This window comes from Podarcis muralis, chromosome 12 (genome assembly GCF_964188315.1).
Source record: "Podarcis muralis chromosome 12, rPodMur119.hap1.1, whole genome shotgun sequence".
NCBI classification, from domain to species: domain Eukaryota; kingdom Metazoa; phylum Chordata; class Lepidosauria; order Squamata; family Lacertidae; genus Podarcis; species Podarcis muralis.
Window position 1 is genome coordinate 61,876,014 of NC_135666.1, and position 22,057 is coordinate 61,898,070.

A 22,057-nucleotide genomic window follows, 5' to 3' on the forward strand; every position below is an offset into this window, starting at 1 on the left:
TCATCATGAATACAGGGATGCCGCATGCAGGGGTGCATGTTGAGCCCACTTTTATATACACTCTATACAGCTGTCTGTGCCCCCAAATACCCCAGTAATAATATCATTAAGTATGCAGATGATACAATGGGGGTTGGTTTAATCACGGCTGGAGAGGGGGAGGCAGCCTATAGGAAGGAAGTTGAGCAGTTGGGGGAGTGGTGCAGGAAAAACAACTTACTCCTTAACTTAAAGAAAACAAAAGAAATTATTGTGGACTTTAGGAAATGTAAATTGAATATTCAGCCACTTATTATTGAGGGGAAGTGCATGGAACAGGTCTCGGAATGGAGTTGAGAGATGACCTAACCTGGGGAGAAAACTGCAAAGACCTGATGAAGAGAGCACAACAGAGGTTATATTTTCTGAGAATCCTCCGGAAAAACAATCTCTCAAATGACCTGTTGATGGCATTTTACCATTGTACTGTGGAGAGTGTATTAACTTATGGTCTGTGTGTGTGTGGTTTGGGAGCTGCATGGTCAGGGGAAAAACAATGCTGTCCAGGGTTGTAAAGACTGCGGAGAGAATAATTGGGTGCACTCTTCCCACCTTGGATCAAATCTATGCTTCCAGGTGCCATAAGAAAGCTACAGAGATAGGGCAGGATAGTGCACACCCCGGAAATGATCTCTTTTAGTTTCTGCCTTCTAGAAGGTCCAAGGTTATAAAGACTAGGACTGAGAAACAGTTTCTAACCAAATGCGATTTTGGTTTTAAACACAGTGTAAGGATGCTCTATGGGAGTATATTGTATTAAAAAATGGGATATCAGAGTTTTTAGGGGGCTAACCAGGTTGGGATAGCTGGGATAGCAGGCTTGTTGGGTTTTGAATGTTTTATATAGATATTTCAATTTCGTTGTTCTGTATGGGACAATGACAATAAAGATTATTGCATCGTATCGTATATACTACATTATTGGTGGATATTAACCTTTTATTAATGCTTTTGTACTTTTATTGTCCTTTTAGGCCTCTCCAAGGACCCATTGGGTTAGTTGGTAGAATGTCACCTTTTAGAAATAAATGCTTTGCTAATGAAACTTTGGGGGACCCTGCTTTAAAACTGCATGGAGGCAGCAACCATTTCGCACAGGGCCCTGTTTCTAGCCTCTCTATGCACCAGCAGAGCACGTGTCAGTGCCCCGTTCTGCCTTCTTTGGGGTCCAAATCATGTGCACATTGGCAATTGTATGTCAGTTGGATGCGCCCAGAATGGTCACCACCTGTATTTTAAAGCTGCACCACTAGATTTATGGTGTGAATTGAGGTAAGAATGAAAGACTCCTCTTGGCTGTATGACTAGGAACAGTTATTGCAACTGAATTTCTTTTCTTTATTTCTTTTTTTGCCCTGTAGATTTTTTCAAAGGCATGAAACTTGTGAAGAAAACATTAGAGATTCAATTAAATGGTATTCAAAAACCTTCCAACTCCCAGTCTTTTATTATACTCAGAAATAATGGCTGGGAAGCATATGTTTGTGGAAGATAAGGTGCTGGTTCAAGGACTGCTGTATAAGGAATTAGTCAGAGTGATGCCCTCTACATCTCATTAAGGACAGTGTCTATGGGACATATTTTAGAGGTTCCTTTTCTCTTCCACCTACTTCAGTTGCTTCTGAGGTCAGCCGTGGCAGTTAGGCTGATTCATATGCTTTGTCTTCTTGCTGAAATTCCATCTAAATTCATTAAAAGAATATGCCTATGTTTCAAGGTCAAGAAGAGCAGTTCTGAGCTTTACTCTTTGGAATTTGCAGTGCTGTGAGGCCACCAAGCCATGCCTTTCCCTCTGAAAGATATGTCCATTCTTAGGTTTGAACCTGCAGACATTTCAGTTAATGAAATGACCTTCAAAGTCATCAGCTTCCCCAGAAATAGGATTATTAACCACTAAACTTGGAAAACTTTTCTATCAAACTTGAAACTTTGAAAGGAACACCTGGCTGAACTTTTGTGCATATTCCTTGTAACTTTGAGTTTTGTTTTAAAGACAGCAAGTAACAAATTGAATCTGTGTTGCCAAATATAGGGCTATTCTGCAACACTCTGGGGAATTACCACCCTAGAGACACTCCAGGTCCTGATGAGCTGCATCCAAGGCTCCGAACAGAGCTCACGGATGTCATCTCAGAGCCTCTGTCTATAACCTCAGGTTCTTGGAGAACAGGTGAGGTCCCTACAGACTGGAGGCGGGCAGATGTCCCCATCTTCAAAAAGGAGAGAGACGGGGGGGACGGGACCCAGATAACTAGCAATGGGTCAGCTTGACATTGATCTTAGAAAATGGCCTAGAACAGAGAATTAAGAGGTTGGTCTGTGAGCACTTAGAAAAGGATGCTGTGATTAATAAGAGCCAGCAAGACTCTTATTTCTCAACAACAAAAAAGCGTCATGCAGACAAATCTAATTTCTTTCTTTTTTTAAGTGTTTTTTACTGCTTGGTCTCTCCCACAAACACAAGACGACTCTGGCTGTTAATTATTTCAGATTTATTGCTAAAACAACAAACTAAGGCAGAGCTTCTCTACTCATCGTCCTCCCCAGAAGATGGAGTTGCCCGGACTGAGCTCCTCCCCCTTCCCCAGCGCAGAAGCCCCCACCTTCTCTTCCGGTATCTTTCGTGCATCTCTGCCACTTTTGAAATCCTACGACATTTGGCAGAGCGTATTTCCTGCATTCCAACGTCTTGCCCAATATAGTTTTCACACATCTGTCTGTCCCCTTGGTCAGAGCTCAGATTACAGCTGCTCTCCCCCTCCTCTCTGCTTTCTGCTGTTAAGCGTCCTCTCCCTGGGCCTCTTCTTCTCCTCCTGTCAGCATCTGAGCTTCACTGACAGTGTTACAAGCTCAGTGGTTCAGGGGAATGCTGTGGACTCTGTGTTCTACAACATCTTTATAAATGATGGATGAAAGAATAGAAGGGATGCCCCCAACTTTTTGTTTGTTATGCAAACTTTAACTGTGCAACTTGAATTTGTCAGTATGTGATTGAATCCCACCAGCAAAATATATGGGAGCAGCCTACATTTCTCTGTTTCAGAACCATCTTCTAATTATTGTAGGGGGAAATCTCAGAGCAACATAACTAGTCTGGAGGAAAAGAGAACAAATAATATTGTGATTCCTTAAAGACAAGTGATTGTGTCCAACTAATTATACTCACAGTAGTTCCATTGGGCATAAATTTGTCATGTCCATTAATTTTAATGGAATTACTCCATGTAGAGTTGACACTGGATACACATAACCTCCAACATTCCTCAGATTAAAATGTACCTATTTTCATCTGAGAAATGTTGGAGGGTGTGAGAAAGCTGGAGGGGATCCTAAGGCAAGCATACATGGAAGCCAGAAATGTTGGACATTCCCCCCCCCCTGTTCATTTAGATCTGTTTGACTCTTTTCTTCATAGATAGTTAACCTAGGAGTTGAAAGGAGTAGGAGGAAGAATCAACTTAAAAGTAAAACCAAACAGCTGAGACTGATGTCCAGCGGAGTCACAATTTGGAAGGTGTGGGGAGAGGGAATTAGCAATATCACCCGCACATGAGGAGAATCTCCCTGGGTGAATTAAGCAGAGAAGCTACCCCAAAGAAAGGACAACTTATATATATGCATGTGACTATCAGACTGAGTATTACCATATAGTGACATTCAAGACTAATTTGGGTTAATAAGCAGAAGTGAACAATTTCCTTCTGCAAAAGATAGTGGGTTCAATGTCCTGTGCTAATTTGAGAAACATCTGCAGCAAGCAATAAAAATGATTGTATTCAAGTGTAACAAGGTACAATTAAAACAAAGAACCTAGCCTGCAGCCCATCCCAATAGCATGCTTATTCAAGGAAAATAAAACAATGAAAAGGAAAGAAATATGCACTTGCGTTTCATATAATTATAGAATAGAAAGTATGGCAGATATGCTTAATTGTTGCTTAAATTTAATAAGGAATTTACCTAGCCATTTGGCTGAGCTAAGCTCATTATAAAGAAAGGTTTTAATTAAAGCTAAAGGATGCTTTGCATTCTGGCAGAAGTTGTGGGCTTAATGCAGATTTTGAGATGCAGTTTGGCCCTTCAGAGAGTAGCTGCAACCATGTGTTTCAGTCCTGCAATCCACAGGCTTCAGTCCTATGGAGTCAGTCGGATAGTATGCATATTGGCTAAGAATTTATGAGGTGCAACTGAGATATATACATTCCCCAAAGCCTGTCTGAGATTATGCATACTGCCCAGAGAATGTACAAAATCCTGTTGAGAGACGCACATTCCTCAAGGCCTCTTCGAGAGGATGTATGTCAGCCAGAAAAAGAGCAGTTCCCTCTTCATGGACAGGTGAATGTGCAGAATGGCTGGTTCTTATGCACATTAGCCATTCAGCTCACACTGCAAATTATTACAGCCCATCGCTTCTGAAGGCACTGAGATAATCACATCTAGATGGTGTGCATGTCCATCATTGGATTGTGCCTGCTGATCTGAGCAAAGACAATCTAGTGACATCATGTACCGCTGGGCCAAACAAATTTGTGTCAGTGCAGGACACTGAATTCCTCACTGCATGGAGCTGATCTGAGCAGGGGAAACGGGGGTTGTCCTTTGCCCCATTCTACTTCTCCGGGATTGGTGCTCAGCAGGCCTGGCTCATCCATGCGGTGAAGGGAAGCCGCCAAGCTGGTGCCCTGCCTCTTGCTTCAGAAGCCAGCGCCAAACTTAAAGGAACATTACAGCAATTCTGGCATCACAATGCAAAGAGACCAATAAAGCGACAGACTTAAAATAGAACAGATTTGGATGGTTTTGAAATAGTATTAGAATACAACGGATTTAACATAAAACAGATTTTAAATAAAACCATTGAAGTCGAATTCTGAATTCAATCCCTCCAAATATGTGGATTTAAACAAATATATTAAATGGGTTTCTTGTTGACGCAATAACCGTTCAAAATCTTGCCCAACCCCACGCTTCTTCTGGTTCACCCACAGTACTGTAAATAATAAATCTGTATCCAAATGCTGATGTGTGATCCAAATCTGTTCTATTTTAAGTCTGTCACTTTATGGGTAGCATTGACGTACTGTTCCTTGAAGTTTCTTTACATTGTCTGCAATAATTGTTATTTGAGACACCGGTGGTCAACTTTATACATCCTATGCATTTGTGTTGTAAGCATCAGCAGCTACACTATCCAGTGAGCCCTGATCCACTAGTATGAATATTTCATTGATAATTATTCGGTATGTACCTCTTTATATATTTTGTTCTACTGTATAACTTATATGCAGGTTGCTCAGTTTTCTTGTCATTCATTGCTTGGAGTATCTTATATTCCATTTCCAGCCAATGAAGACTTTATTCCGAAACAGTTGAACTATTCCGGATATACTGTCCTTTTGAGACTTCGGAGAGACGTCTTCCTTTGAGAGACGGCTTGGCGTTCCTCACTATTCATTGATTTGTTTGATTCTCTGTTTGACTCAGATACATTTAACAACTTGTAGTTACTTGTATATTTTGTGAGATGTGTTGTATGATATATACAACACATCTCACAAAATATGGCTTGTTCGTATATTTTGAATGACATCGGGGTCAAGGAAAGTCAGGGTAGGGAGTGAGAAATGTCCCTATTTTGGAGGGTATGTAGCATGTTCTTCCAAAGCAGACTGTAGAGTCCTTTAAAAATAGAGATTCCTCCCCTGAATTGCTGTCTGGCAACTTTACCTGGCCCTCACCCATCAGTTTAACTGTCATTCTGTGTGTACTTTTTAACAAATGCAGAAGCCAGATGAAATTTTAAGAGCTAGAACATCACAGCAGTTCCAAAGGCTAAAATAATTTGCCATATAATGCAAATAATGCTTCCTTTCCTAAAATAGCTGTTCAACTGGTTATATTTAAATAAAGCAATGGTGGGAAACACATCAAGCAAAATTCAAGGTGAAGTGAAAACTCCTTTTGATTTCCCAGTAAAGCCAATGAATTCTGTGAACAAATCAGGGAAGCAGACAAGGCATGTACACTTTTAAGAACTGCTGCTTGTTCAGATACTTGAAACGTTATCTGGCATTTAGGAATTGGAGACAACATAATATCTCCCTCCCTTTGATAGACTGCACAGTATTTGTGTCCTGAATGGTTTTGATGAGGAAGTAAAGAGGGATGAGTGGTTTTTAAAATGTGGACGGTGTTTTAACAACAATTGCCCTGCACAATTCCTATGGATGCTAACCTTTCTTGGCTCCTGGTTCTCCAGGCAGGCTTCAAAGAAGAAGAAAAGGTTGAAATGCTATAATTATCTGGGCATAGCAATCAAGAACCGCTCCCATATCATTCAAAATGTTCTAAGTATTTCTTGATGCCTGCAGATATTCAGAGTGCCTAAGCACTCTTTGAAATTGTGTGAATTCAATTAACATGCACATATTTGGTGCTGTAAACAGCAGCTGAGGGAAGCAGCCTTGGGATTGTGGAGCAGTGGGGGTGCCTTTTTCAGCTTGCCATAAGCCAAATTTTATGTATTCTCTTGTGATTTTCTCACCATATTCTCTTGTCATTTCCTCACCCTAAATGGGGTTTCTTGGGTGAAAGCCACACGTTACTGGTGGTCAGCATGCCTGACAATTTTACTTGGGTCCCCCTCTTATATCCACCAACTCCATTTGTCAGCCCTATTTGTAAGTCTGGGAAAGGAAGGCGAAACGGGTAGATGAGCAGAATGTTGGGGAGCCATTATGAATTGCGGTGAAATGGTTCAGCTCATAATGGCTCAGAGATGTTTGCCCCCTTTGTTTCCAAAACTCCTTGTCATCTCTGTCTGAAATCTAATTGTGTGATGTTGGCCACGGGTTCTGGCTGGCCCACAAGGCTGGTTTGGATGGATGACCTTTCTTGAAGTTTAGATTTGCTATGCAGACACACAGCAGAGAAGCTCAGCTGTTGGGCAAGAGTAATCACTGTCTGCAGTGGACAATAATGTTTTCCTGCCTATGGCACCTCTGACTTGTGCTGGTTCATGCTCCACTTTCAGAGCTCTTCTGAGCAAAATTGCCGTTTATAGTCCCATATGGGGGACGTGAGGCTGTGGAGGGAGGCCCTGCTATTTTGAAAATATGACAAGCATTATCTTGGATCCTTTGTTATGAAAGAGAAAGCCTTCCGTAGAATCTATTACGCAGAATGCAGACTGTAAACATACGCTGCAATTTAATCATTATCTGGCTTTCTGCTGTGTTATCTTCTATTACATCTGCTGAAAATGGCAAAGGAATTGCAAGCAATTATTGGAGCCAATTAAATAATTTTCATTCTTATTTGCTTTTTCCACCCAGGCGAAGAACTCTGATAAACAGGGCAGATCGTGTGTGTGTGTGTGTGTGGATAATCTGTCCTCTTTCTCTGTGTGGAAAACATTAGATGGAAGGAACAGAGCCAGGAGCACATACACAAGCCTGGCAAACTTTGTCATGACCGGGTTATGCAGGCTGGCTAGACAATTATGGGTTGGCCTGGTATAGCTTTAGACCGCAGGTCCCTCTTGTGGTTAGAGTGTTAGTAGGACCTGGGAGAGACCAGGGTTCAAAGTCCCCACTCAGCCATGAGGCCAACTGGGTGATCTTGGGCCAGTCACTATCTCTCAGCCTAACCTACTTCACAGGGTTGTTGTGAAGATAAAAAGGAGCTACCAAGTTCCTTGAAGGAAAGGTGGGGCATCTTTACAAGTATTGACACTGCCCAGAAATGGAGTGAAGCCATGTAAATTAGGGTTAAGAACTTAATTCGTTCTGGAGGTCTGTTCTTAACCTGAAACTGTCCTTAACCTGAAGCACCACTTTAGCTAATGGGGCCTCGCGCTGGCGCTGTGCAATTTCTGTTCTCATCCTGAAGCAAAGTTCTTAACCTGAGGTACTATTTCAGGGTTAGCGGAGTCTGTAACCTGAAGCATCTGTAACCCAAGGTACCACTGTACATTTAAGGTTGAAATAGAAAATGCCAAGGTATAAAGAATTCACCTTGCTGCAGGGTGAAAAGTAGTCTTATCTGAGCTTTACAACCACACAATATAGAACAGCATAAAACATGCTATGCTGTTTCTAATATTTTCCCATACAGTCTGGTACTGGATGAAGGGACAGAATCTGACCCTTCAAGACTGCCTGCAAAGCACTAATTCTAATTTATTGGCACCGTAATACCTGCAATAATCACAATACGTAGAATTTGCATTTTCTGGATGGTTTAAAAACATCCTGCAATTAATCATTACCAATTTTCAATGAAACAATAATTAGTGTTTGTTTTTTAATAAATTGCTGCAAATTGTGAAATTATTTTGCATCTTGCCTTTTCCTTTTCCTGTGTCAGACAAAGGGGGGAAACTTAGACTGTAACATAGATTCTATTCTTTATTGTCAATTAGAAGTTGTGGTGAGGATTTATAAGTGAACCTAAAAGTGCTGCTCATTTTCAAACACTCAGAATGGGCAAGCAAATTCACACATTGCCATGTTTGTGCTTAGACCAGAGTCCAATCTGATGTATAGTTGAGTTGCCCTCTATCAGAAACAAAATGTGCAACTTCCAGTGTATACCAAACCATTCAAACAAAAACTGTTTAATCTTTCCTTTCACTGCTTGCATTTGATTCTTAAACATTGAAAGAAGAATCTCTCTACAATATGAAAAAGCATCAGCATATAATGGTCTGGATTGTCTGAGAAAAGTGCTCACAGCCGCTCTGTGAAGAATGACTTGCCCAAGTGGTTCAATTCCAGTTGGTACTGCAGATGCTCAAAACTTAGGCGATGACGTAAAGCTGCTCGCCGAACCTGCAGGACATGGAAAAACTATTAACAACAACTCCTTTGCTGTCTCTTTTCTATTTCAACAAGGGCTGCGCTCAGTATTACTGCTTGCTACTATGGATGCCGGGGCGGGGTGGCGCTGTGGTCTAAACCACAGAACCTAGGACTTGCTGATCGGAAGGTTGGCAGTTCGAATCCCCTTGATCGGGTGAGCTCCTGTTGCTCGGTCCCTGCTCCTGCCCACCTAGCAGTTTGAAAGCACATCAAAGTGCAAGTAGATAAACAGGTACCGCTCCGGCGGGAAGGTAAATGGCGTTTTTGTGCGCTGCTCTGGTTTGCCAGAAGCGGCTTAGTCATGCTGGCCACATGACCTATACGCTGGCTCCCTCGGCCAGTAAAGCGAGATGAGTGCCGCAACCCCAGAGTCGTTCACAATTGGACTTAATGGTCAGGGGTCCCTTTACCTTTACTATGGATACCAATTATGAGCTCCACCCAAGGAGCTGAGGTTGGCTCCATTTGCATCAGGTACAATCTGGGTGACCTGGTGTAGACGAGACTTCCACGGCCCTTTTACATTCATTCTTCCTCTTGCAACAACTTTCTTCCCTTAACTCCTTCCTTTCCATTCCCAGTTTATTTATTCATTCATTGAGATAATAATAAATATTGACCTTTTCCCTCACTTTCTAATATTCCATTTCCCTTCAGAGGAGGGAGATCTTCCTTCCCCTCTGAATGCCTCTCAGTCACCTTTATTTGTGGGGGTTTTTAATAAATAATTTTTATTAAAAAATATCTTAGTTTACAAAAGTAAGGGCATTGTCTCTTTTTTCAGGTCATAAAGTCTTTTCTACAAATCAGTTCCATTTTATATGAGACAATAGTGTTGTGTACAGTATAAGGTCGGATCTAGCATGCAAGTGAGGAGCTTCTGCTGGCATTGTTACGAAGAAACAAACACTGAAAGGAGTGTTCACAAAACTAATGAGCAGGATAGCACCTGCACATTTTGCCTTGTAACTTGGATTGTGCGGGGACTAGAGATTTAATTACTACATCATGTCCTTGTTCTGAAAGCAAGTTACCAGTGAAATGCAAACCATTCCCCTCTTCCAAGCTTTCACCTGATGCCCTTATGGTATGAGCAAGGCCTTCACTATATTGCTGACATTATTTCTCAAATGCAATTGTACATGTCTGAAGGTTGTTTTCTCCCCATGAAAAGTAGGAATCAAGCCTCAGAAAACAAGCGGTCCTCTTGTTTGGACTGAGAGGATTTCATCCTTGCTGCACCTGCCTAAAAACTGAAAGGGGGGGGGGGGAGTTGTCTTCAAACTTTACCATCTTCAGTTGTTTATTAGCATGGTACAGCTCCTCTTTCACTTCTGCCTGCTCCCTCTTTCTGGCCCTTTCCAGACACCTGTCTTCTTGTTTTGCCAGCTCCAGGGCCATCGCCTTGCCGCGCTCCCAGCTGCAGAAGCAGAGGCAGGACAAGTCGTGTGAGCAGCACAAACCAGTCATGGCTGTTGTATTATTTGCAGAATGAAGACATTTCCAAACTTCTTTTTGAGGGCCAGGCTACATGTTACATTAAATGCAGTACTGCATTTTAAGCAGGGCTTTTTTTCTGGCGGCAGGGTGCGCTCCTGTTGTTCGGTCCCAGCGCCTGCCAACCTAGCAGTTCGAAAGCACCCCCGGGTGCAAGTAGATAAATAGGGACCGCTTACTAGCGGGAAGGTAAACGGCGTTTCCGTGTGCGGCTCTGGCTCGCCAGAGCAGCGATGTCACGCTGGCCACGTGACCCGGAAGTGTCTGCGGACAGCGCTGGCCCCCGGCCTCTTGAGTGAGATGGGCGCACAACCCTAGAGTCTGTCAAGACTGGCCCGTACGGGCAGGGGTACCTTTACCTTTTTACCTTTTTCTGGCGGTATGCAACAGTACGTACCACCACCCTTGGGGGAGGGGGGAGGAGGTGAGAGGACTCTTGGACCCCGTCAGAGCATCCTGCCTTCCTCCCACAGCCCGAGAAGCATTTGCCCATCTTAGGGAAGGAGGTGTGATGCTCTGGCAAGACCCTGGAGCCCTGCTACTTCCTTTCCAAAAACGGGTGGGCAGGGCCTCTTCACCTGACTCCTGACTTGTCCCTAAGTGCAGATCATGGTTTGTGGTATAAAACAAACTATGGTTAGTGAAACATGCAATCATGTTTTGGAGCTGACCAGATTTTTTTCTTTGAAACTATGATTCCTGGTTCTACTGTAACAACATGGCAAGAATCATGAAAAACGAACCTTTGGTGAAGTCTTCCTCTTGGCTGAAAGGGAGGATGGGGTGTGAGAGGGAGAAGTTTGCAAGCCTGTGGCTTTGTGCAGCCTCCTTGTGCATTGCTTAGTGTTGTGTGTTAACGCAGCCAGAGGTTTTTAAAGGGGGTGGGACTAACCCCACATACATCCCTCCAGCATATGTGCAAATAAACATGCGTAAATGTGTGAGCCCTATTCCTGCAATCCTCAAACCAGGAACCACTGTAGGAATGAACCATATGACAAAATGCAGAAAGTGGAGCAGGAAATGAACAAAGATTTTAATAGAATGGTTTGGCTTCAACGTGATGTTTATGTTTTGTTGTATTATAACCTGTTATTTTTTGGAGAAATGTATTGATATTATTGTGAGCTTCTGTAGTATGAAGGGTGGTATAGAAATGTTTCACATAAACACATAATTATGTGGGGTGGGGGATGGGGTTGTCCTTTAGTTCATAGCTAAATGCAATGTAGTGAGCATCCATAGGAATCACACAGATGTTGGTTATGCTTTGCCATCCAGAGCAAAGGAATGGCTCTTATCTGCCGGCCACAGCCAACATCTGGTGTGGCTTTCAGACCCAGCACAGAGACTGGCTTTAATGAGGCCGTTGGGTCTGGAAGGTTTTGGTGTTTATCTTCAATTTGTGAGTTTTTGCCTAGCTGCATTTTCAGCTGGGTGTCAAAAGCTTTGCCACCCTGGAGGCAGCCTGTGTCATTGTTTCTTTACTGAAAAAAATGCTTTTAGCCACCAAAGTCCACAGTTAGAAAACAGGATTTCAAAATCCATTTACCTTCGGAGCAATTTAGCATATGCTTGAGCTTTTGCTAACATCTGAAATGCAATGAAAGATAGTTAGTGCAAAGCAAAAGCAGGGCTGAAACTAGGCTTTCTGTCACTCAGGGCAAAGACCTAGTCTCTCTCTCTCTCTCTCTCTCTCTCTCTCTCTCTCTCTCTCTCTCTCTGTGTGTGTGTGTGTGTGTGTGTGTGTGAGAGAGAGAGAGAGAGAGAGAGAGAGAGAGAGAGAGAGAGAGAGAGACGTGCATTTGTGTACACACATACACATACACAAGTCAACACATTTGTTCATAAAGGGCATAAAGACAGTGGGACTTACTTCTGAGTAGTAAGGCTTCCAGTTTCTGGCTCTAAAGAATAAAATAAAATAAAAAACTCCACAAGTTTGTTAAAAAATTGCCGGCTGCTGAACCATTGCAATTAAAGAATTTAAAGTGGATTAGCTACATTTTCCTTCCAAATTACAAGAAGGGATAAATACAAAATGCTTTGTATGTCAGCATCACATTTCTTTCATTGCAGGTATTTTATTTCCAGTATAAAGAGGACTCTGTTTTTGTAGCTGATTGTATGAAGCATTGCCCTCTTTATGTATTCACATCCTGTAAACAAGCATGTTGTCCTCTAGAGCCAAACACACTGAAATATATTTGGAGTCTAGAGTGGATTTCATGCTCTTTACTCAGCTCATAGTGGTGAGGAGGAGTGAAAGTCCCCCCAAAATATCTGCTTTATATACATTATTTACACAATGGGCTGCACGTGATTGGCTAATTCCAGGATTCTCCTGTAGGCCAATCAGGATGTGGATTCACTTCTACCTGGAGCTGGATTGGGTGGCTCCTGCGGACCAATCGGACTGCTGCATTCTGAATCCTATTGTCCTAGGACCAATCAGACTGCTGCATTTTGGATCCTATTCAATTCAGTACATAACACACACACACACACACACACACAGGAAGAGAGAGAGAGAGAGAGAGAGAGAGAGAGAGAGAGAAGCAAGCAATACTCCAAAGTGCTTATCTTGTGAACTTGACATTTAAATTGTTTACACAATGGGCTGCAAAAAAGCTTCTGTTCCCCAAAAAAGGACAGGAGGTGGGTGTTCTGGTGTTCTGATCTCTTCACCACTTTTAATTGATCTCTGAGACATTGAGGGAAACAAAAGAAGAAAGCAACAAAACTTCCATTTTTCAACTTTGCCTGGAGATCAACCTTCTCCAGGATTTCTCTTTTGTACACAGTTCCAAAAACAGACAGGAGGAAAGGAGGATCGTTTCCAGGTTTTCCTGCTTCCCTTTGCAAATTAGCATCCCTCCTATGCTCAGCAGCTCAAGACCCACACTACCAAAGACTCTGTGGTGCCGAATGTCATGGGTCAGGAGTCAGCTTCACCTGCTGAGCAGCAGCCAAAGGCAGAGTGACTCCCCTCTGATCAGCCTTCTTGCTCCTGATGTGAGCCAGCTGGCTCCAGCTTTCTTAAGCAGGGTTTCCAACCTCAGTCTGTTGCTGCGAACAATGTTCGCCTGGCCAGACCTTGCTGCTTCTTGCTTCTCGTTACCTTGGACTCTCGGCTTTCTTGACCCCCGGATAGTCCGACTACGTGAACTGAGATGCCCCTGCCCTTAGGACTGGACTGAACCTTGTATATGGACTCTGCCTCCAGGCAAGGACCCCCCTGAGACTTGGCTGGTTGGCTGGCCTCTCCCGCCACTGAGCCCTGCTGAAGCTGAGCAGCACAGGACTACGACACCCAAGGACCCTTTAAGACTCCGGAGCCGGCTGCGGTTGGAGGAAGCCCCCCGCAAGCTGGGAGCTTCAGTGGCTCCCCTCTAGAGACTTCGCCTGGGGCTGAGACCCCAGCCAGCCCCCTGGCAAAAATTCGAGCTTGTACCCTGTTCCTAATGGGAGAAACAGAAGCCCTTTCTCATGCCACCCCAGGGATGCTGGCAGCCGGCTGTTTGTCGGCATTTGCAAACGTAATGCAGGAGATATGCAACCACAGGGGGAGCCCGTGCTCATGTGATGAGAAATATTTCCCTAGATCTTCACTATCCTGTATTCACTATTGCCAGTGGCGTAGCGTGGGTTGTCAGCATCTGGGGCAAGGCAAGTAATTTGCGCCCCCTAACCCATGGATTTGCGCCCCCTAACCCGTGGATTTGCGCCCCCTAACCCGTGAATTTGCGCCCCCTAACCCGTGGATTTGCGCCCCCTAACCCGTGGATTTGCCCTAACCCCAGATGTTGCGCCCGGTGCGGCTGGCCCCCCCCTGCACCCCCCACGCTACGCCACTGACTATTGCTTGTGGGAATGTAGTCCAATATGTCTCTCCACAGGGTCAGTCAACTGGCTAACTAGCTACTCTTATCACATCATTAGACGTTGACAGGAGACCATCATCATATTGGTGCTAAACAGATAAACAGCTCTTATCGGTGCCTGGATGGGAGAGATCCTGCAAAGACATTTATGCCAGCTTGGGAACAATGATGGGAGGAAGGTGAAATATAAATGTAAGAAAATAAAGTGTAGGCCACACATAGTCCTTAGCCACCCACAGCTGACAAAAAAGTTGGCAAAGGAAAATGTGAGGAAAATCAGGTTCTGATCAGGCAAAAATTCTGTAACGATTTTGAAGAATGTTAAAGGAATGTTCTCAGGAGAAACTTTCAGACATCCCAGAGTTGCTATTGAATTCTAGATGAAGCGAAAGCCAGGATCCATTTTGAGAGGGAAAGGCCACATTCCAATTCTACATGGGTAGAAATTTCATTTAATTCACTGGGACAAGTTACTTTTGAGCTGACATGCATAGGATTGCACATATTTGTGGGGATTTCAAATGAAGTTGTTTCAATATTGTTTGTTAAAAGGGCGGCATTTTATTTGTAATTTAAAAATTTCCAGTCATGTTTTAGACACGTCTAATATCCATGAACCATCAAACTTAGCTCCGTTTCTAACCTGGCATTTCCCAAAAACAACCCTAACTATTTTTAAAATATGTGCAATAGAGACAAAATATAAAATTATATTAAAATCTGCTTGATCCTGACAGCTGAATTAAAAGGCCAAAGAGGAAAGTTTTTACAGTTTTCCCATGAAGCATTCAGCCTTGGACTTAGATGGAACTTATTAATCTGTGGAACGCACTGCCACAGGTCCGTGTGTCACACTCGCATTAATCAGCAGCAATGTTCTGGGCTCCTCCATATTTGCAATATCAGCCTGAAAGTTGAGGAGTGCTCTCCTGTGCATCTTCTAGAAGCCAGCTAGGCTGCCTCACTTGTATTTCTGGCCAGGGCCCAAGGTCCTACCTCTTCCTCTTTCAGCAGCTGCTCGCGTGTGATGACATTGCTGTCTGTGCCTGTCTTCTCCTTGGCGGATGCCATGCTGCGGTGGGACCAGGGGGGCAAGTGGGGAGCACCCCTCTATGCGCTCTCTCTTCTCTCTCTCTCTCTCTCTCTCTCTCTCTCTCTCTCTCTCTCTCTCCCTCTCCCCTAGCCTGATGCTGTTTGCATCCCTGGTTGCCATGGGAGCAGACCACGCTTCCAGAACTGTCCGGCCAACACAAAGGTCCCGAATGGCAGCTGCCAGTTGCCTAGGAGAAGAAAGGAGATGCAGGCCCTGCCTCTCGCCTTCATGTGCCCAGATCTGAGCTAACCGTAAAGGCGATTTCCGCAGTTCCTCTTGGAGAGAGGGAGTCCCTTTGTTTCTCGCCTCTCTCAATTATTCTTCAAGTGCACGTTCACATACTCCGAAGCAAATAAATTCTCCCTGGAGAGACAAACACCAGAAATGTAGTCTTAAAAAAAAAGGGGGGGGGACTTTGATCATTTTTTTTCTTCCCTGCATTTTCCCAGCTGCCACCCCTGTCGCTCCCATAAAGTTACCCCTCCTACTCTGTCCTCCTGCGTTTAGTTTCACGTGGCATTAAAGGACCTTGCAGTGGGTGATGTGGGGAGGGTGGGGGGGAAGGGTGCCCCCCCGACACATTGCTTGCTCTGCTTTCATCATATGGAAATGCATATAAAACTAGAAAAGCAGTTACAGTCCTGCCTGATTTGTGCCATTGATTTCAATAGGCCTACTCTAAGCATGGTAAAATATGCATCCAACTTACTGAGAGAACAAATGAAATAAAATTAGAAAGCAGTTTTCAAATGAGAAATTACATAAAAATGGCAAGTAGGAGCAGTCTCAAACCACAGGAAGTACCTTCAGCCCAAAGAGTGTTTGAGATGTAAATGAACAATTCCTGTCTCTTCATCAAAGCTGTTATGTGGACCATAGAGTGCTCAAGTTATAGTGCCATTTTAGATTAAAATGAAAGTTGTTCCTATTATGATATATTTATTAAGCTGTATTTTATGTTTAGCATGCAAGTCATTTGTCTTTCCCCAAATATTTTTTCAAGGATAGCAAATCCAGGGAACATTATATATCCTTGAGGGTTTTATTTCATTTGTTTTGATACAGAGGAAATCTAGTATAGCTTTTTATTATTTAGAGTTGGAAATGTCTATTGAAGAGCAAAGGGTAATTTGGAATCCTTTCCTCGGAGCCTGGCATGTGCAAGGAGGGGCTCTGGAATGGGGAAGCATTTCTCCTGGGGAAGCCAGACTGTACAAAGGGCTGCCTTCAGCCGGCCAGACCCAACGCTCAAATGCCCAACGGACGGGGGGTCTCTGCTAGGTCGGGTTGCCACCTTTGGTCAAGCAGGACAAAATACAGGATAGGTCGGGCAAGGATAGGTTGGGGGTTGGGACTGGGGGGCACACACACTCTTGTGACACCAAATCCTCCCCCCTCTTAGAAGGGCAGGGCCAGGGGTAGACGGCTGGCTCCCCATGCTGGCGTCAGAAGAGATGAGCAGGGCAGAGGAGAGGTCAGGTTGGGATGGCGGAGGGGGCCAAGTTGCGTCAACTGTGTGCCATGCTTGACTGGCAGGCGGCGGCTGAGAAGGAGCACCAGTGAGAGGGAAGGAAGGAGGGGGCGAGGGAGAGATGGTTGCTCCTTCCCCTTTCTCTCTGTTGTCACTTGGGCTGGGCTTCTCCTTAGCCACACCAACAGTGATGCAGCCACCATTTGGGGCCAGTTGAGCTCAAATACGAGGGACAAGGCATCCTGTTTGAAGTCCAAAAGGGACGTCGGGCACTTTTGTCCAAAAACGGGCCAATCCCATTTTTCTAGGGTTGGGTGGCAACCTCCTACTAGGGAGTGCTCCTTTGCAGGCCCATTTCAGTGGGGCACCTGCAGGGAAGGTGGGCGGTGGAGTGAGCCAGAGCCTCATCTTCAGATCCGCCAGCGCTGTCTCCAGTCCAAGTCAATAAGAGCATGGGAAGCAGGTTCTTCACCTCTTTTCCTGGAGTGCACCGAACCAAAGTGTTTTAGCTGTTTGTAAACATTGATTAGTGGACAAGAGGCCATGGAACATGCTGTTCTTTTGCAGCACTTTCTGTTTTATGTAATAAAACCACAAGGGGTTCCATTACATAAATAAAAATAAACGTCTCATCATCTGTGGGTCCTGCATTTACAGCAAGGTGCAACACTGTGGAGTTTCACACAATAAATTGTGATTTGCCAGAATAGATTTTTAATAGGTATCGCTGAGTTTCTGGCTTGTTTGCAATTCGAGTTAAAAGCCATGCTTGCGGTTACAGGCAATTACACCACAAAGACAATGCCCACACTTTATCATATTTATTTTTTGAAAAGCTCCTTATTACCTCCCCCCCCCCCCCCCAGCATTTGATTTTTACTGAGATGTGCTTTGGCAAAGGAATGACAATGTATCCTATGAGCTGTACATGCAAATGATTTCCCTGAACTTTCTGTTGAATATAACAGCAACCCTTATTTTGTCTGTTTACTTATATACAGGTTTTCTTCAGCTCTCATTCCAAGGCTGCATGCAGCTTATTCATGTCGACGATCAGCTGGTGGATTTGCATGCAGTAGAACAAGGAAAGCTGGGAAGTTTCGCCAACGTCAGCATTGATATGTGCGCCATCATTGATCGGTAAGTTTAGAGCATGGAGTGATGTGGTGGGTGGCGCAGCGTGAAATGGATGTGGCAGGAGACAGGAGCAAGTTGCTTTGAAAACTCCCAGGCCGTTTTTCTGCATTTAACTTTTGCTGTGTTTCCACAACCATCATAAGACCTCTCCTCTTCAGCAGTAACTGAGAGGTGGGGCGGGTGAGATGGTGAGATGGGATTCCTGTGAATCATACAGTTGGAAGGGACCCCAAAGGTCATCAAGTCTGCACCCATCCCTTCAGGGATCTCTCTCTCATTTGTGTGTGTATTCATTAGTGGGACCTGACATTGTTATGACAGGAGCTTTCTCTTGGGCTCACTAAGTCATGCATTCCCACTTTTGTTCTGGCTGCGCCTCAAGCGCCCTCACTTCAGGGGGGACTTGGGAGGCTCCTCCTATTTCACCCAGCACAAACCAAGACTTCATTGTGAGGCCTGACATTGTTGTGACAAGAGCTGTCTCTTTCACTCCATCAGACACTCATTTGAACCTTTGCTGGCTGTTCTATACTTGCACACGTGGATTTATTGAATAAATAATTACACCTTTGCCGCTGAGCTTAAGTCTCTCAAACAACAGAGATGAGCAATTCTTAGAGGCTTACTCTTTTTCTCCAAATGAACAGATGAACTGGCTAGTATGGGCATACAAGGTTAAAATACAGAGTACAGTGGTACCTCGGGTTAAGAACTTAATTCGTTCTAGAAGTCCCTCCTTAACCTGAGGTACCACTTTAGCTAATGGGGCCTCCCGCTGCCACCGCACGATTTCTGTTCTCATCCTGAAGCAAAGTTCTTAACCCGATGTACTATTTCTGGGTTAGCGGAGTCTGTAACCTGAAGTGTCTGTAACCCAAGGTACCACTGTATCTGCTTTTGAAAAAGATTAGAATCTGCTTTCCTTGTTCAGTATACATCTTTAGCACAAGAAGCAATTTTGTCTCCCCGGTGGATATTCTGCAACTTGAGGTCTAGTCTGCTGTGAAAGAGCAGTCCATTGCAATGGAGCCATTATATGATCCTCCCTGAGAGAGCCAGGTTCCTGTGTGAGCTATAACAGGTGCTGTTTCCCCCTCATAAGAGCATTCATTCATTCATTCACTAACATTTTCATTGTTAACATAAGAGTAGGGAATACATTTTAGAATTGTATACCATCGTCATTACCCCTGTTTAAAACATCTCTCCTTCTTGCTTATTATAAATGCTGAGAAAGTGCCAAGGCAGAATAGACATCAGTGTTACTAATAGAATCCTGGAATGGTAGAGCTGGAATGCACCCAAGGGCCATCTAGTCCTACCCCTGCAATACAGGAATCTCAGCTAAAGCATCCCTGACAGGTAGCCATCCAACCTCTGCTTACAAACCTCCAAGGAAGGAGAGACCACAACCACCTGAGGAAGAAGGTGCCACCATTAATAAATACAGTGGAACCTCAAGTTGCAGACGTAATCCGTCCTGGAGGCAACTTGAAGCGTTTGCATCCAGAAGCGCCGTGTCTGCACATGCGCACAGTGCCATTTTGTGCTTCTGCACATGCGCAAGTGGCGAAACTCAGAAGTAACCCATTCTGGTACTTCTGGATTGCCGCAGGACACAAGACGAAAACACAACCTGAAGCGGATGTAACTTGAGGTATGACTGTAGTAGATATTGATAAATAGCATAAGTTGACATATTTTAATATTTAATATTTTAATATTTTTAATGTTTCTAATTGTTTTAATTCTTTCTACTGATAATTTTAATATTTTTTTATAATTTGCTTAGACATTTTATTACAATAAAGGTCTCTCTGTGTGTGTAACATTACATGTCTCTGCAGTGCAAATAGCTGTGCCCTTTCTTTGCGCTATGAATATGTTAGTGATGTGGCTTCACTTTCCTCAGCCAGGAGCAGCTCACTGCAAATCTGACTTCTTTGCCATAAACAGAAGTTGCATAACATTGTGTATGTTACTGCAGGCGCAACTGAAGACAGAAAAACACATTTTCCTCGACATGGGCTGCCTCCCCCAAATATTGCTGCCCCCTTTTGCCATTCTCTCCCCGCTCACAATCAGGCACATTTATGCATTTTATCATGTGGGTCTGCTGCCCCATCTGCATCCTTGGCTGTCACTAGTGAGTGAGAGAAAACACAGACTGTGGTGATGTCATATGGCTTTAAAAAAATTAATCGGTAATGACCCATTGCTTTAGGAATCACTTACAAAGTTTAGCACCATCCCTCCTATAACTACATAGGGTGGGGAGGGAGGAGACGGCAACATGGCAAATCCTTTTGCAGCTATGAATCTGTGTCAAGCATAATTCCTCTCCAAAGATTGTTCTGTGTGTTGTGAATGAGTTAGCTGACCTGTTTTTATCACTGAACTTTTTAGCTCTGAGGGGGGAAAGGAGGCCCCCCTGGTCATGTGCTTTGTTCCTTAGGAGATGGCAGTTTCCACAGGTTTCAATACATTAAGGAATAAAATGATGGTTGTGTTCTGCTGTGCAGTTGATGTGATCTGGTCATTTATGAAAGGCTTCTTTTTTCCAAGTGTCTGGGACGGGGAGTCTCATCCACCTACCAATGTGGGCGCAAATATATATGAATAGCAGGAACTGGTTGTTTTCAGACCAGCACTTTGTCATTTTTGTTTTCACCTTAATAATTGCAGTGCAATCTGCACTTTTAAAAACAGGTTATTAGGAGGACACCAGGAGTTTGGGGAGTGGGTGGAGTGGAAGTCCTATGAAGGGAGCCATGAACTTCAAACTGCTGGCACTTGGGGACGCCTGGGAGCAAAACAAGCCACAGCCAAGCTGTTCTAGGCTAGAAGGTTATCTCTGTGTTTTATGTTAAGCAACATTCCCTGGTGAAAGTTTTTGCTTAGGCAAAATATCTGAGGAATTCTGAGGGAAGAAAAAGTGCTTTGATGAATGCATTTTTCCAGTAGGAGTCTTCACATGCCCTCCTGGGTTATCTTGTGGGGGTGGGAAGGCATTGTAAGGCAGCGTCCCAATTCATGGCTGCAGTTAGAGGGGCCCGGGTCACTGTGAAGAACTGAGAAGACAGATATGCTGTGGGAGGAAAAATAACTTCCGAAGTCACAGGTGTTTCTGACTATGCAGAGAGAAATCCTGTTTTCCTTTCACGTCTGCAACATCTATGAGTCGACTCACCTAGAAGCCTCGGAGTTGCCAGAGCAATTGGTGTGCTGCCTGGCAAGTGACAGTACAGATCCCTGTACATCTTTCCTTATCGTTGACAAACTGGGTTTGTTGTTGTAGTCCAGATGGCACAGTTGCACATTAGGATTGTCACACAGCACATTGCACAGGAATTATTATTCACAACTAATTTATCCCAGAAGCCTGCAGAAACTGGTTGGCTGCACTTGGTTTCCTCAAAGCAGCGTGGGCATGGATTTTCATCACTGGAATAGCATGACATGGTGCTAGAAAGGATTTTGAAACCTCCCATCCAATATGTTATTATAGATTATGTTTAACATATGTCAATTTTAATGAAAAGCTGACAGTGTGGTTTAAAGACATGCTAAGTACCAGAGATGTGCAAATAGAATGAAGCTGCCCTGAGTTATAACTTTTCCTGAAACTGTTTGCCGGTGGTGGGCAGAAGATTTTGATTTTTTCCTTATTAGCATGTCCCACACTTTCTCTGTTTCATGAAGGCAGCAGGCAAGGTAAGCCCGGCTTTGTTTTTTCCTGGGATACTGCACTATATACCGCTGGGCACAGGAGTCAAGCATTTGACTGGCACAACTACGCAAGCCATTCATTTCCAGGGCTGCCTCATTGCTAGTCAGAAAAGGAATCCAGTAAAGAAGCTATGGAAATATAGTGCCCATGAGACTGAGCTCTGGACCAGGAAGTATCGCCTATAAAATCATTTGCCTTGGGCAAGCTGGCCTTTCTCAGCCGGAGTCTCTAAAGTGATGCACATATAATAGAATAACACTGACCTTCCATACAGAATAGTTGTTCATTATATTTCAGGTAATAAATGTGCATTGCTTTGGAAATTATAAAATGTTATTTTTA

The 22,057-nt window shown here is 43.9% G+C and overlaps 2 protein-coding genes across 3 annotated transcripts in view; one reads left to right on the plus strand and one right to left on the minus strand.

The window, feature by feature from the left end:
* CNTNAP2 (contactin associated protein 2) overlaps positions 1–22,057 on the plus strand; it is a 950,652-nt gene that overhangs the window by 640,284 nt on the left and 288,311 nt on the right. For both annotated transcript variants that reach the window (XM_028751461.2, XM_077916554.1), the window contains exon 10: positions 17,850–17,988. In XM_028751461.2, the coding sequence (XP_028607294.2) occupies positions 17,850–17,988 (139 nt within the window). The remainder of the gene's footprint in view (positions 1–17,849; positions 17,989–22,057) is intronic.
* Positions 8,438–15,404, minus strand: CFAP141 (cilia and flagella associated protein 141). Its single transcript, XM_028751463.2, has 4 exons — positions 15,281–15,404; positions 11,953–11,993; positions 10,194–10,323; positions 8,438–8,873 (listed from the first exon to the last, which is right to left on the minus strand). Exons 1-4 carry the CDS (start codon positions 15,353–15,355, stop codon positions 8,772–8,774), a joined length of 348 nt encoding a protein of 115 aa, XP_028607296.1. The 5' UTR covers positions 15,356–15,404; the 3' UTR covers positions 8,438–8,771.

Excerpts from the sequence above, each read along its gene's own strand:
- CFAP141 (XM_028751463.2), bottom strand. The coding sequence starts at position 15,355 with ATGGCATCCGCCAAGGAGAAGACAGGCACAGACAGCAATGTCATCACA. Across the intron at positions 11,994-15,280 it reads AGCTGCTGAAAGAGGAAGAG|ATGTTAGCAAAAGCTCAAGC; the intron begins GTAGGACCTTGG and ends ATTGCATTTCAG. Across the intron at positions 10,324-11,952 it reads TATGCTAAATTGCTCCGAAG|CTGGGAGCGCGGCAAGGCGA; the intron begins GTAAATGGATTT and ends CTGCTTCTGCAG.